Raw genomic sequence first — 15,036 nt, 5'->3', positions numbered from 1 at the left:
AATTTGAGTCGTTTCTGAGATACAAATTAAAAAAATGATTCAAAAAGCCCTAAATTATGTTTAATGCTTGATCCAGCACTTGGATTGGTGTAGCCTGGTGGTGGCGGGTATGTAAGAAAACTGATGGTGACCGAGACCTTCGGCTCAGATTAGATTAACAGTTCCTACTCCCGTTATACGATCCTATTTTATTTAATAGAAAAGTCCAAAATTTACACTCCTTTTCTTTTCAAGGCCATCCAACACCCTTTGAATGACCAACATTAGCTGCCAGACCATTTGTTTGACATCAGGGACATAAAAGCTACACTGCTCAGATATGAATAAGTTACAGTTGATTACAAATCAGCTGATTCTGAAAGGATCAGGTGGAGAAATCACTGATTTCTGTTCGAAGAGCAGGAAATGTTCTAAAAATCTTTATTGTTTCTGAGAATATTCACAAACATCTGGTTTGATTTTCAAACAGCTCGAGTTTCCTTCACTGACCAATTTGTGAATGCTGTGAACAACAGAAGAAGAAACAGAAACCACAGAAGAAGAACTTTGAATAACCTGACAGACGTTTATAAAAATGAAAATAACATTTCAATGCTACAGGGAGAAAATAATTTACAACAGAGCTGGTTTAAACACCGCCCCTCTCTGCTGCAGAGGCTCCGCCCACAAACAGCACCATAAACTGTGACCTTTAAAACGACCTCAGACAGAGAGAGGGCGAGAGACATTCAGAGAGAGAGAGAGAGGGGGAGAGAGAGAGCTACCTACATATAACTCAAATAAATTCAAATTTTAATCCCATTTGGAGAAATGCTGTTGACTCTGCCCAACATTGTCTCCATGACAACAGCAGAAAGAAACAACAAAGGAAGAAGAGTTCTGATTGGTCAAAAAAAAAAAATGTACAAATATCCTACAAGTCTTTTGTTTTGTTTGTTTCCAGAGTCCCGCCTCCTCCAGGTTCTGGCAACCAAGCAACAGTAACCAATCACAGTTTTCAGGAGAAAGTCGACTCCTCCTATTGGTCGGGTCTGAACTTCTTTGGTCCGGCAGATTTACTAGGGACAAAACAAAGAGGTTCAGTGAGATTTAAAGAATGATTCTACTCATTTTAGCTTTGCATGAATCACAGCTCAGAATAATCCTTCTTTATCTTAAAAAAAACAAAAAAAAAATTTAATTATTTTAATTTCTTCCCTTCTAGTCACTACAGTATAATTTCCTGCTGTGAAACTTCAACATATCCAGGATCTTTCTGTTATCCGCTCCGTCAGGTCAGGCGGCCTGCAGTCATGTGACTACAGCCCTGTGGAGGGGCAGCATGTACTGCAGTCGAAGAGTTGAGGCTGATATTTAAAGTCTAAAATCACAATGAAAATAACTGAAGGGAGTCGGCTTTGCTCTTTTTTTTTTTGCATAAAAATGACAGACGACTAAAATATTTTAGAACAGGAAACCGTCTGAGTAACACAAATGGAGTCTACTTGTGTAAAGTCAGTAAAATGGACATTTTCACATGATCAAATGAATGTTGGGTTGTTCCCTTTTGTTTTTTAAATACAGAACAATAACGTTGTGTCAAAGATGTCCTTACAGGTCTGCAGCGGGTCCTGGTCTCTTCACCGCTGCTTTGGGGTCTTTACTGGTTTCTACAGAAGACAGAAAAACAAACATGAGCTCCATTTTTCTCTGAAAAACATCAGCACACCTGATCCTGATCCTGGTTCTGTTGGTTCTCACCTTGCAGCCACCGGACCTGCGTGGCGGGACCGTAGCCCTTCTGGTTGCGAGCTGCAATGCGGAAGATGATGGCGGGTTTGGTTGTGTAATCGATGTGTGCGTTGGCGAGGCTGGAGGACTGGACCAGGCAGGACGGGTTGGGGCCACAGTAGACCCTCATGAAGGCCAGCTGGGTGGCACCAGTACCTGAACTGGAGGAGGAGGAAGCCTGGCTGGAGTGGATGGCCAGATAGACGGAGTACTCCGTGATCTTCCCCGACGTGACGGCGGGAGGCTCCCAAGTCAGCTGGGCCCCGTCCAGGTTCTGCAGCAGCAGAGGTCACATGAAAACATGAGGTTCGGCGCCCCCTACTGGTGACACTGCAGGATAATTGGCGGCCATAAAGCCCGCATCTCACCTTGCTGATCTTGATGGCGCAGGGTGCTCCGGGGAAACCGGGCAGGCACGTTTTAAACGCCGACACCTCTGAGAACGCGCCACGGCCGCAGATGTTGATGCCTGCCACACGGAACTTGTAGGCTGTTCCCGGTTGTAGCTCCACCTTTCTCATTCGACTGTAGTCCGGGACCGCGCCCGAGTCGTCCTGCAGGATTGGCGTCATCAAAGACATGATCAACAGGAACATCCCTGTAAACTGAATAAAACTTTATTTAAAGGCGGCGTTCTTACGTCAGGTGTGTTGTCGTCGTAGGGGACGTAGTAATGCGAGACCACCATGTTGGTGACTTTAACGATGCCGACGTCGAACCACCGATCCTCCTTCGCCGACGTCTTCACCTGCAGGGGGCACACAGTTAGCTTTTTGTTAGCATGACGTTACGGTTTTGTTAGCATGTCATTAGCCTGTTTTTCAGTCGCTCACCGGCGCAGTCGGTGCGATGCCGTTGGGTGCCTCTGGCAGTGCGGCAGGCGCTTCATTCTTCACCTGCCCTGATGTCAGAGTGGGGGCGGGACCAAACGTGCTGGCCAATCGCGCAACAGCGCTCGTTACCGCCGATGATGCCAGCTCGTGTCCGTTACTCGTGTCGGCTGCCGGGTCGTTGAGGCTGTCTGCGGGAGCAAGGCCCTCTGGGAAACACAAGATATAAAATCTTATAAGGCTTAAACTAAGCAGAAGCAAAGTCATCAGCTGATCAGTTATTGATCAGCTATCAGTCCTGTGAGCAGATTAAAAGTGATCAAGTTTAAAAAGAACTCGGTTCTCTTAGAAATGAAGAAAATATTTTTGGTCCTTCGATTGTCTCCTAACGATCGCTCTACGACGCTGAATGAGAATCTATCCATGGACAGGTGAGTTTGAAAGCTTTACAGGTGACTTATTTGTTCCTCACACAGAGTCGAGATCTATTTACTTTACTGCAAATGAAAACTGATCTGTTTATTTCCTCGTCAGTTTTATTTTTGTCTGTTTTTATGCCTAAATTCATAGACGTAAGAGCCGTAGAGATTCGTTTGTAGCTAAAACATTGGATGGGCATGTGAAATCTCTGGTTCGGTCTTGTTTTTATCATGAAATGTGGCTCAGCCCGGTTTTATCTCGCTCTGAACTCAAGATTGCTATACATGCATTTATTTCGTCACGCTTGGATTATTGTAATTCGCTGTTTATGTGTCTAAGCAAAGGTTCTCTGGATCGTCTGCAGGTTGTGCAAAAAGCTGCAGCTAGACTTTTGACAAAATCCTCCAAGTACTCACATGTGACACCGTTATTATCTCAGTTACACTGGCTTCCTGTTAAATTTAGAGTCGATTTTAAGATCCTGGTCTTGACCTACAGAGCTGTGCACGGACTGGCACCTGCCTACATCTTTGATCTGCTACAGCCCGATGTCCCAGCAGGTCTCTGAGGTCATCTGATCAGGGCTTACTTGCTATAAAAATACTAAGAGGAGGACTAAGGGTGACAGAGCTTTTGCCACTGTGGCCCAGAGACTGTGGACTCTCTCCCCCAAACATTAAGAACTGTGGACTCAGTAGCTGCTTTTTAAAAAACAACTCAAAACTCACCTTTTTAAAACTGCTTTTGGTTAATTTTTTGCCTGTTTTATTTCATTCATTTTTATGTCATCTTTTTATGACTTGTAATCTTATGTGCAGCACTTTGTGATTCTGTCTTGAAAGGTGCTATATAAATAAAAATTTATTATTATTATTATAAAACAAACTGCCTAGCAACAATGACAGCATTTAAATATACAATAATGACACTAAGTTTAGACGTCTGACAGCAGGTGTACCTGTAGGGATGCTGCTGTGCTGTGGCTCCGGTTCTGGCTCAGGCTCAGGTTCAGGTTGGTGGATGCCCTGCAGTTGCTGCTGCTGTTGGACGAGCGCTGCCAGCTCCTGCTGAGTCAGAACGATGGGAATAGACTGCTCTGAGCCCTCAGCGTCACCTGCACAAGACAGACAGAATAACACCTGTCATGAAGGCAACTATGTCACACTGGATCCACACTTTTTTTTTTTTTTTTGACACTGTAATTTTTATTGATAGTTTTGTCACAGTTTAAACACAGACATTTATTGCATTACAGGAGAAATAACCATGCAAGCACACAGTCAAAACAAACAGAACTAAAGCGAACAAAAGGTGTGGGTGCCAATTCTAATCAACTACCGTATGCATACCTGCCTTTACTCCGCAGCATACATACTCCAGCTTATATACGTACTTTTATACGGGCAAGCATCAATAGATATACAGAGTTATAGACCATAAATGTTTTGTTCTTTCATTAATTTTCCTTGGTGCCATATAATGTCCACTTCTCCCACTTAGCAACGAAAATATCTTCCTTTAATCTGAGAATGTAAGTCATTTTTTCCATTGCATAGATTTCTCCAACAATATTTAACCAGTCTTTTGAAGAAGGCGGATCCAGTTTGCACCAGTTTCTTGTTATAGCTTTCTTTGCAGCTATCAACAGGATTTTTGTCAAATACAAGTCGTCGTACATAACATACTCTCTAATATTCCCAAGATGTACAGTTTTAAAATTGTGTGGTAATTGATAGCCCAAGATATTGCCTATTACAGGATCCACACATTTTGCTTTTAAACCTTTACTTTTGTTGCACACTCAGATGTGATGAGTGAGTGGTGGACCTGACTGTGAACCCGCACACCCATCAGCTAATGACTTGTGGTCAGCAGGTCATTAGCTGATGAGATTATCCTGGATAATCCCCCTCTGTGATTCTTACAAAAACTGTAGCGTACAAAATGAACTTCATGTTTTAATCAGTATGACCTGAAACTAGCAAGGTGGGTGAGCCGTTGAACTCTTAATGTTTCCCGAGGAGGCGTTTGATCGAATAAAGGGGAGAATTGGGAAACACTGCAGTTGGCTTATCAAATCCCTGACCCCAAAGAGCAAACAGCTGGAACTGGAAACATACAAGGACACAGATGTAGCTCCAGCTGTTTGGACTCTTTTCTTGGCTTAACGTGAATTATCATGGCTGGTTTTTAGTGCTCTCGTGGGATCAGAGTAATCAGAACCCGGACATTAATGAAGCTGTGATGTTGTGAAAGTATCACATTGGTAAAAAAATCTACAAGTTTGAAATAAGTGAAGTAACAGCTTTTCAAATTCATGGAGTTCTTACGTCCACTTACGGCCAGACGAGTCTTTAAAATAATGACATCTTCTCACCGATATGTCCCGCTGCCTGCAGTACTGCCTGTATCGTCGCCTGCTGGGCTGCTTCCTCTGTTGCCGTGGTAACAGCCAGCTGATCCGGCATCAGCGCCCCCGTCACCATCAGGGTCGTCGTCGTCCCAGAGACGTCCTCGCCTCCGTCCCCTTCAGACGACATCAGCTCCTGAGGAAGACCGCCGTCTGAGGACGCCATCTGAGGGTGGGGACAAGCCAATCAGCTGCCTGTAGGTGAGTGTTTGTGCGAGTGTGTGTGGGGACGTCTTACCTGTGCTGCCGTATCACCGCCCTCAACATGAACGTGTAACACTGCCGCTGCTGATGACATCACATCCTCTGCTTGGCTGTCTGTCTGCATAGGCTCCTCCCCCTCATCTGCTGCTGTATCCATAGCAACAGCCTCCGAGGACTCCTCCCGTGGCTGTCCGACCAACGACGAGATCTCCTGCAGAGGCACAGACTTGTTGGTGTAATGTGTCATAATAGTGATGCCACGGGTGTGTGTCCGCGTGTCTGCCTCTTACAGGTATGGCTGGTCCTGGTGTGGGCGTGGCCTGTGTAACAGTAGTAATAGCTCTGCTCTGATTGGCTGCTGTGGAGGGGGGCTCAGATGTGGAAGGTTCTGTGGATTCCCCCTGTTGGCTGTCTCCAGCCTGCTGAGCTGAAGACCACAGGACAGGAAATGAGGTCATTTCAGCTCTCGTTTTTCTTTGTCTTCAAAAAGTCAGGTGTGAGCAGGTTACCTGTAGCAGTAGTGGCGGTGTTGGTGGTTCCAGTCTCGTGGGTCTCACACGGTGGATTCGAACACACCTGAAACCAGAAACCGTTACTCTTGTTTGTAAGTCTTTAACCTGCCACAACTCACCTTCTGATCAGCTGACTCACCTGTTGGAGCCCTCCAGCTCCAGCTGTGGTGGCGGTGTTGGTGGTCCCGGTCTCGTGGGTCTCACATGGTGGATTCGAACACACCTGCAGACACAAACAGCAGACATCACCACACCTTCAACCAACGACTGTCCACCAGTAACCTGCATGTGTCAGGAGTCAAGCGCTCTCTCACCTGTTGGAGCCCTCCAGCTCCAGCAGTGGTGGCGGTGTTGGTGGTCCCAGTCTCGTGGGTCTCACACGGTGGATTTGAGCAGGTGTTCAGAATGACAGCAGGTGGAGCTGACTGCTGAGCTGCAGGCTGGTTTGAACTCATCTGAGGAGGAAAAGCGGGAACATGATGGTCATGCAGAATCAGCAAAAACCCTGCGAGCCCTTACAGGACTGAGATTTTCCTGCACTGTTATCTAAACCGTTTTACAGACTTGACTATGCGCTCCTATAACAACCACATGCACAGTGAGCTGGTCCTCAATTATAACAGAATGACTGAGGAGAGTCGACTCAAGTTGAGTTGGTACTACGGAGAAAAAAAAAGACTCCATGAACTCACCTGCAGCTGCTGGCTCATGCTCGCTGAGGCCACCGTGGCGGTGTTAGTTGTTCCCGTCTCGTGCATCTCACAGGGCGGGTTGGAGCACACCTGGTTATTACCGAGGATATTTGCAGTGGCGACCGTGGCAGTGTTAGTTGTTCCTGTCTCGTGCATCTCACAGGGAGGGTTTGAGCACACCCGGTTGCTACCGCCGATGTTGGCGCTGGCGACGGTAGCGGTGTTGGTCGTCCCCGTCTCGTGCGTCTCACAGGGTGGGTTGGAGCAGACCACTGTCACTGCAGCATCATTAATAACAGCATAAAAAACTTTGAAACAACCATCACGTAGTTCAACGTGCATCACAGTTTATTTCGTGCAGCAGCTAAATAGAAAACTTGTGGTACTGGTTTCTGTACCTGCAGCAACTGCACTTTCCCCAGTCTCTCCCTGCGCAGTAGTTGTTGTACTCGTAATCGTAGTACTTCCAGGTTCCTCTGAAGTAGGAGAAGCCATGATAGAGACTGGCAGATCCTGGACGACCGGCTGAGCCTCTGCACCGCTTGGTGTTGTGATCAGAGTCACCTACAGAGAGAAATTACAGTCTTTCTCCATTATTCTGTAGTAATAAAAGTACTAAAAACAAGTTGATAGTTTTTTTCATGTCCTGTCCAGTGTAACTGCAGTACTACAGTAAAGTATTCCAGTATTTCTCCAGTATTAGATAAATTACCTGCTTAGGTCCAGTGGCAGCTGTGGCTGTCGTGACCTGGCCAGCCAGTGTGGCAATAGTTGCCAGGGTGGTGATTGGCGTTGCCAAGGAGGCGTTAACCTGAGCACCGGCGGTTCCTGCCACGGTAGTGGAGATGTTTCCTGTAATCGTCCCCAGACTGGAGACACCTGCAGAGGTAAAATCACAGCTGCTGTGTTTGGACTGGTCACATGTCCACTGACACTGAACAGACTTAGCGGGGGTGCAGTGCAACAGCCGCTGGAACATTTTGGACAGCACTATCCAAAAATCGTGATTTTTAACCCTGCTACTTTTGGATAATGTAGGATGGATGCTGTTGCTGTAGTTTGCATGCAAATGTTTCACTGGTGAGACATTTTATACATGTAACATATTTAGTGTAGAAGAGAAGTTTTAATCATGCAGCCCTGGTGCCAGAACCGACCCACTAAAGGGTCTAGTGTAGCCCACTGGACAGCTTTAAGTGTGAAAAGTCAAGCTCTTTAGAGGCCTATGTCCTATAATCTTCTTCATACCAAAAACAGAACGTCTCACGCAGTGAAAGGAGGCGTTTGTCTGGATATTAAAGCACAGACACATATAGTAGCAGAGGCAACAAAGACACGTCGATAATGCCAGACAAAAACACAAAGTGTGAAAATTCAAAATGTTTCAGGCTGATAAGGAGAACTACATCATACAGCTGTTTCAACATCACACCCTGTGTATACTGCATGTGAGTGTTATTAGAAAAAAGGTGTCATCAGAGTCTGGAGGAGCTCAATGTTGCTCTAATGGGAGTTGATATGAGTATGATTTGTAGACATGTCACTGCAGCACTGACAATACAAACGTGACAAATCACACATTGTCAGGCATTAGTTTGTAGCCTCGTAGCGACAGCATCCCCATGCTGTGAGGGTCAGTGCAGGTGGGTTACCTGTGGTTCCCTTGACAACCAGCGTGGTTACTGTGCCGGGTTTGGTGCCGACACCTCCTGGCGAGACCAGTCTGACTCCGCTCATCGGGACGGTCCTGAGGATTGTGCCCGGCGTACCTGGAGCTCCTTTCAACACCACCTGAACACACACACACACACACACAGAAAATACTTCAGTTGGCTTTAAATCCCCTGGGTGGTGCTGGAAAGATAATCCTCAGTTTTTCCTTCATGAAGGTAATTTTGGCGCCCCTCAAGACTTTGAGACCTCTGGAGGTGGTGGTCTCGGTGCGGTTCCAAATGAACGCCAGGGCGGTTCGTTTACAGTGTGAATGTAATCGGACCTCGATTCGAACAAACTACCAGGCGTACATTACAAGTTTGAGCTAATTTTTTTTTAAAAAGTTCTGTAGCCACGTATGCTTTGTAGCAAAGTACTCTAGATGTGCAAAGGTATGAACGGGCTAGAAGCTAGCTGTTACTCCAGTTCTCCTATAGTCCAGAACACAGCATCATCTTCCTGTATTTACTCTTGTGGTCCCGCCCCAGACACACCTGGCCAATGAGCAGACTGAATATTCTCATGTGGTTTGTAGTGACGTAAACAAACCAAACCATGGGAAACAGCAACAAGTTTACAAACTCATCAAGACCAAAGTAAACGAACTACAGGTGTGAAAACAGTCTTAGAACAAAAAAAATCAATAGACACCGCTTTGTTAATCAGGGTTTCCATCAAAAACAAAAACTCACTGCCTGTACAGTATTTGAACTGTTACAGTTATTAAAAAAATTAATAAAATTTAAACCTGAGAGTGGAGAAAAAAAAAAAAAAGTACTATATTTTTGGAAAAAACACAACTTTATGACCCAGAACTAGAAAACTAAAATGAAAAGAAAATATATTTATATTTAACACAGTTTTGTTAAAACCTGTCAGCACAACCAGCCTGATGAGGCTTGAGCTACAAATGCACTGAATTTAATAGTTTTACCCATTTTAAATATCAATGTCACAAATTAAAATTTAATGTGTAATTAATAAAAAAAAAAATTAATGAGAAAAGCAAAACTATAATAACTGATGACAGGCGGATCACGGTGACTGTGAGCCAATAACATGAACAACTGAAGAGAAAAGCTTTGCTGCACTTTGTACACGCCACTTTAACCTGATGCTAAAAGAGCATAAAGATGACAACGATGTGGCAACAGAGGGTTCATGTAAAGGAGCCTCAAGTGTCTCATTGGGTATAATTTTTTTAAATGAATACATTTGGGTTGGTGTCTAATGTAACTGATGTGGCGGATGTGGCTGATACATGGAGTACATCAGATTACCGTCTATTAAACAAACACACGACCAACACAGACTTCCGAGGATTGTTTTCCGACAGTTTCTCGCAGATTTCCAAGCTTATGTTTTTTTCCTGACGTTCTATAACAACACGTCTCATCAGTCTGATTCGTTCAGCCTGAATTTTACTGTCTGCATGTTCATGCATTACAGTGTGTGTGTGTGTGTGTGTGTGTGTGTGTGTGTGTTACCTGTGTGACCCCCTGCTGGCCTCCTGCAGACACTTTTGGCACGGTGGTGAGGATTTTTCCAGCGGTCCCTGGAGTCACCATCTTGGTAGTCAGGATGGTGATCGGACTGTTTCCACCTGGAAGGGAGGAGATTCACTCAGTCATCCACCACATTAAACATTAAACTGGACTTACAGTGGTCCCACTTTCTTTCAGGAATGTTCCTGGGGGAGTGAAATGACCCCTATGTGGCAGTCATAATAAGAGCAGGTCGAGTTCTCTTAATGCAGCAAAAGGTTTCTCTGCTTTTTTATCTCCTTTACCAATGAAACGACTGTTCTAACCAGGCAGAATCTACAACATTGAAACACTGAAGTGAGGCTATTGGATGTGTTACTGGCTCTTTAAATCATGTAAGGCTTTGAGGTGTGTGCTGGTGTTGTACCTGCGCCTCCCTGCAAAGCTGACATTGGGATGGTCTTAATGATGGTGGTTCCGGGTTTGGAGGCTGCCGGCGCGACGCCCAGGATGGTGGGTTTCCCTGCTGAGGATCCAGCCTGTGCCGTGCTGAGGATGGTGGTCTGCTTACCATCGGCAGACGATACCAACTTCAGGATGGTTCCTGCAGGGAGACCGCCCTTAGCCTGACAGGAAGCCGGAGGAGGAAGAATCAGGGTTACTGAGTTTTTTAAATTTTTTAAATTCTAGTCAGAGAAGAAACTTACATTTAATGTTGTATAACACCATGCAGATAAATTCATGACGTAAAAAAAGTTTTGAAAAAATTTGCCAAGAGTTCCCAAACTTTAAGCAGTTTTTAACCCTTTAAGACCTACCATAGAACCAAGTCCGCCAGAGCTTATATTATATTTTTACATGCTGTGGAGCCATTTTTGGGAGCATTTCAAGTTGCTATACATCAATACAACCATTACAGCCTAGATTTTAATAATATCTATGCATTAAGTGCATAGTAATTACATAAATTGCAAAAAAGTGCAATAAACTACAAATAAAAATTGAAAATCGTTTTTGTTTTTTTAACATATATTTCTAGTTAGAGAAATTTAAGAGGCTTATCCCTCAAAACTGTAAATACAAAAAAGTTGAACAAAATAGTTTCCCACCACAGGAAATTTATTTTGAGTGTCTTCATAGTTTTATTTTTGAAATACACCAATTTTTATATACTGCAGGAAAAACGAAAATAAATATTATTGTGCAAATTTGCAAAAAAGCAGCATATGCATCAAAATAAACTATTTCCAGCAGTGCAATATGAGTCCTAAGCATCCCAGAAACCACACAGAAAGTCATAAAGTCAAACATAACTTTTAAAAACACCAGTATAGGCTCATTGAGGCCCGGATGGTAAAAAACTACATTTCCGCGAAAATGACGTCACTTCCGGTTTCGGGCAGGTCATGGCGGACATGCGACAGTTCGCGCTGACGTCTAATCCAATGTAGGAAGTGTTATGAACAGCTGATCGGATCGGCAAAGCGTGTTTCTGGAATATTATGTTTTTGTTGCTGCAAGTGCTTTTTATGCAGTTTTTGCAAAGTTATATGTGGAAGGAAACTGTGACCGAGGACAAGCTGATGGCATAAGATGTAAGTACAACTCCTCCGGTTTCATATGCAAAAAAACTATTGCGCTAGCTCACGTCGTTGCAGAGCTACCGGGATTTAAAAATAGTTACGCAAAACAGAGCGTGCCCGCTCCCACCGGCTTTAAAGGGCAAAATGGATTTGACTGGCGATTCTAAACATTGTTTATTAATCGTCCCAGTGAGAACTGAAACTGAAGTCAGGGGTGTCTCAGTATTCATTTACAGAGGGGGTTCAAACTCTGGGACCAGTACCTGGAGGATCTGAGTTACTGCGTTGCTCCCAGCCTGGACCGTAACGGCACCACTCTGAACTGGTTTGGTCTGGACCACCGATACCACTTTGCCCAGGCTGCTGAGGTTACTGAGCTGATACAGAGGGAGGGATGATGTCATAAACAGCACTCTGACCCACACGCTGATATCAGATAAATTATCATCTAAACCAGCGCTGCAGCTGACATCACTCACCAGTGTCCCGCCTCCTCCCATGCTCAGTGGGCTGTTAACCAGAGTGATGGTCTTTGTGACTCCACCCACCACCGTCGTGACCACCTGAGCCTGCTGAGAGACGGTCACCGTGCCCGACTTATGGACCGTGATGATTGGCCTGCTGGGGGTCCCAGGGTTGGAGACGGAGGCCCCACCCACCTGGGCTGCAGCCGTCTTCAACAATCCCGTGGCCATGTTACTCACCTGAGAAAAAGAGCAAGACGTTACATGTCACCTGCCGCGTGTTCTGATGTAATCCTGCGTCTTGGAGGCGTCAAGTCGAGTTTTATCTTTACCACTTTGACAGGCAGACTGCTCGTTCCTGGACTGACAGCGACGGTCTTCACTAGGGTTGCTCCTGCGGGGACATTCAGCACCGTTGCCGTAGATGGAGGGATCTTCTGAGTCGCTGCAGCTGCCGCCGCCAATGCTGCCATGCCACTCATCTGAGGATTGCTGCCGATTGGCTGAGGGGAGACGGGAATAAGCCATCATGACAGGAACATTTGAAAAATATGAATGATAATCCATATCAAAGTTTATGACAGCATACAAAGTGTTTGTTACAGGAACAAATCCTGTTTTACCAGATTATCAACGCTTACATGGACGACATGAAACAGCGCAGAGCGAAGTGTGACACCTGTACTGAGGAGGGTGGGAGGGGAGGTGAAAGCTCATAAGAAACAAAGTTCTGTTTACCGTTTGACCGGGCTGAGCAGGTACCACCATACGAACACCTGCAGGAAGTGTCGTCACACCAACTGGCGACTTGGGCATGGCCTGTCTCACTGTGACGATGGAGGCTCCACCTGTTGTACCCGGAGCTGATGGCACTTTCAAGATTGCTGCAGAAACAAAAAGATAGGTGAGGGACATTCATGTGTACCCGCTCGACCACCACTACATCTACCTGTGCAAGTGTGGAGACCCACCTGGTGCTTTAGCAACTGCAGCCAACGGGGTTCCAGCTACAGATGCAGTGGGAGTAGGGACGAGCGTGATGCCGGACAGGGGGACAGTTTGGTTGGCTGGTACTGCTGTGACGGGGGCGGAGCTTTTGGGGGAGCTGGCTCCAGGTGTGGCAATAGTGGGGGAAGGGGTTGTGGCAGGTGAGGAGGCCGCAGGCGTGGTGGGAATGTCGTACTTCTGCAGCTGTAGCAAGTAGGTGTCTGCAGTCTGTGACGGCCCCCAGCTCACCTCCAGAGACGTAGTGTTTGCCCGCACCAGCTGCACCCGAGAGGGGGCGCAGGGACGCTCTGAGAACAGGTCAGACAAATGATACCAGGTCAGACTGTCAGCTCAGGTAAAACCGCACTAGTACACCTCAGTTAGTGCACTCACCGGTCTCCAGGTACCAGAGGTCTTTGCAGCACACCTGGTTGTTCCAGGCCTTCCTGTATCCATCTCTGCCGCTCCAGATATAAAGTCTGGAGTTGATGGCGACGCTACAGTGACCTGCGCGAGCTCTGGGGATGTTCTCCTCTGAAGTGTCCATCAGCACCGTTTCCCAGCACATCGTGTCTGGAGGCAGACAAGTGAACTCAGTTTTGTCGTTTGTGTGATGAATTCCTCTTTAGTTTCAGTTATTTATGCACATGTAGAACATCTGTTATGTCAGCAACATAATTTACATGACCTGCATGAACACGAGCGCTCAGCACCACACATGTGAAGAGTGAGTGTTGCTGTGTATCTGAGTGTGTATTTGTACCTAGGTTGAGGCAGGCCAGTGTGTTGGTGCACTTCCACTCCTTCTCATGAGTCGCCACTTTAACATCATCCATCACCAGAGGAACCCAACCTCCAAAAACATACATCCTGAAAGAAAACAGTCGGGATTTCAGCGTGCAGTAGTAGAATACAGCTCAGACGTCTTTGATCACTTAAGAGTCCTTGTTTAGATATCTGACCCCCATCCATTTTCAGCCACTTATGCAGGTCCAGATTGTTTAAGCAGAAACACAGTGTCTCCAAGCCATCTGACATAATCTCTGTGTGCCTTCAGTTCTCCCACAAGTTCCAAGTTCATCAAGATTTCACTTTTCTTCAGTTATAGCAGTGCTCAAGATGATAGATCACTCCGTCACCAAAGTAACCAAAATACATCTAAAACGCACACATTAACCTGCCATAGTTCCTCTCCGTCACACAGCCTGACTCTGGCATCTATCTGCTCCTCGTCTAAAGTTCAGTCACAGCAGCAGCTGAATAACCAGCGTACTCCAAACATCCTTCTCCACAGAAAGGTTTTCCAGTTCCTCTTTTTGAAACCTGAAGTGCTCAAAGATCATATATTCAATATCTCTAGAAACTTCTGGGTATTCCCCGGTGTTCCCACCCAGTTCCAGGTTTCCCAGATAACCTCCAGATAGAAGCACCAGGACCACCTCAGCTGGCTTCTTTCAAATTTGGGCTGTTAACAAAAAATCAGCCAACGCCTGTGAGACTGCCAACAAAAAGAGCCATTCAGGGACAGAAAAGTTATTATAATAAAGGCTCTTAGGCCTTTACGACAGGCGTGTGGTGAGTGACCTCTGCTTTTGCAATTAATACAATAGTAAAAGTCACACTGTTGATATGCAAGTTCAGTACAGTGGCAACCTGATGGCTAGATAGCAGAGCTGTCCCTTCAACCGCTGTTGTTTAAAGTCCTCAAGAGAGAAAAAAAGCTCTGGGATGCTGACACTTTATTTGAAATACAAACAAATCAAATGAAAAATAAACAAGGAGATCTCAAAGTGAATCCAGTCTTTTGAATGGTTGTGTGTGTGTGGGGGGGGGCAGTACTTGTTGTTGATGGTGGTGGCGGAGTGCAGACTGCGAGGTAGGGGGGCCGTCCCACCGAGGCCTGGTTTGCTCCACACCAGAGAGTCTGTGTTATGAAGAAGACAGGAGCCAATCAGAAGTCAGTACAG

General features: G+C 45.7%; 1 protein-coding gene across 4 annotated transcripts in view; it reads right to left on the bottom strand.

The window, feature by feature from the left end:
* Positions 1 to 404: 404 nt before the first annotated feature.
* The window catches only part of hcfc1b (host cell factor C1b), a 22,581-nt gene continuing 7,949 nt past the window's right edge, over positions 405 to 15,036 (bottom strand). For 2 of the 4 annotated variants that reach the window (XM_085145223.1, XM_085145224.1), the window contains exons 6-32: positions 14,909 to 14,993; positions 13,833 to 13,939; positions 13,463 to 13,642; positions 13,054 to 13,377; positions 12,821 to 12,966; positions 12,415 to 12,585; positions 12,098 to 12,322; positions 11,882 to 11,995; positions 10,463 to 10,661; positions 10,039 to 10,154; positions 8,491 to 8,629; positions 7,551 to 7,717; positions 7,237 to 7,402; positions 6,839 to 7,116; positions 6,461 to 6,601; positions 6,286 to 6,369; positions 6,144 to 6,210; positions 5,925 to 6,061; positions 5,669 to 5,845; positions 5,398 to 5,596; positions 3,979 to 4,134; positions 2,604 to 2,809; positions 2,411 to 2,518; positions 2,139 to 2,324; positions 1,741 to 2,044; positions 1,595 to 1,649; positions 405 to 1,058 (exon numbers count right to left, since the gene is read on the bottom strand). In XM_085145223.1, the coding sequence (XP_085001349.1) occupies positions 1,019 to 1,058; positions 1,595 to 1,649; positions 1,741 to 2,044; positions 2,139 to 2,324; positions 2,411 to 2,518; positions 2,604 to 2,809; positions 3,979 to 4,134; positions 5,398 to 5,596; positions 5,669 to 5,845; positions 5,925 to 6,061; positions 6,144 to 6,210; positions 6,286 to 6,369; positions 6,461 to 6,601; positions 6,839 to 7,116; positions 7,237 to 7,402; positions 7,551 to 7,717; positions 8,491 to 8,629; positions 10,039 to 10,154; positions 10,463 to 10,661; positions 11,882 to 11,995; positions 12,098 to 12,322; positions 12,415 to 12,585; positions 12,821 to 12,966; positions 13,054 to 13,377; positions 13,463 to 13,642; positions 13,833 to 13,939; positions 14,909 to 14,993 (4,277 nt within the window). In that variant the 3' untranslated portion in view covers positions 405 to 1,018. The remainder of the gene's footprint in view (positions 1,059 to 1,594; positions 1,650 to 1,740; positions 2,045 to 2,138; positions 2,325 to 2,410; positions 2,519 to 2,603; positions 2,810 to 3,978; positions 4,135 to 5,397; positions 5,597 to 5,668; positions 5,846 to 5,924; positions 6,062 to 6,143; positions 6,211 to 6,285; positions 6,370 to 6,460; positions 6,602 to 6,838; positions 7,117 to 7,236; positions 7,403 to 7,550; positions 7,718 to 8,490; positions 8,630 to 10,038; positions 10,155 to 10,462; positions 10,662 to 11,881; positions 11,996 to 12,097; positions 12,323 to 12,414; positions 12,586 to 12,820; positions 12,967 to 13,053; positions 13,378 to 13,462; positions 13,643 to 13,832; positions 13,940 to 14,908; positions 14,994 to 15,036) is intronic. The other 2 variants (XM_085145226.1, XM_085145225.1) reach the window with 2 other exon arrangements.

The sequence above is a fragment of the Neolamprologus multifasciatus genome, chromosome 20 (genome assembly GCF_963576455.1).
Source record: "Neolamprologus multifasciatus chromosome 20, fNeoMul1.2, whole genome shotgun sequence".
NCBI lineage: Eukaryota > Metazoa > Chordata > Actinopteri > Cichliformes > Cichlidae > Neolamprologus > Neolamprologus multifasciatus.
This window is presented reverse-complemented; position numbering and strand designations above follow the sequence as displayed.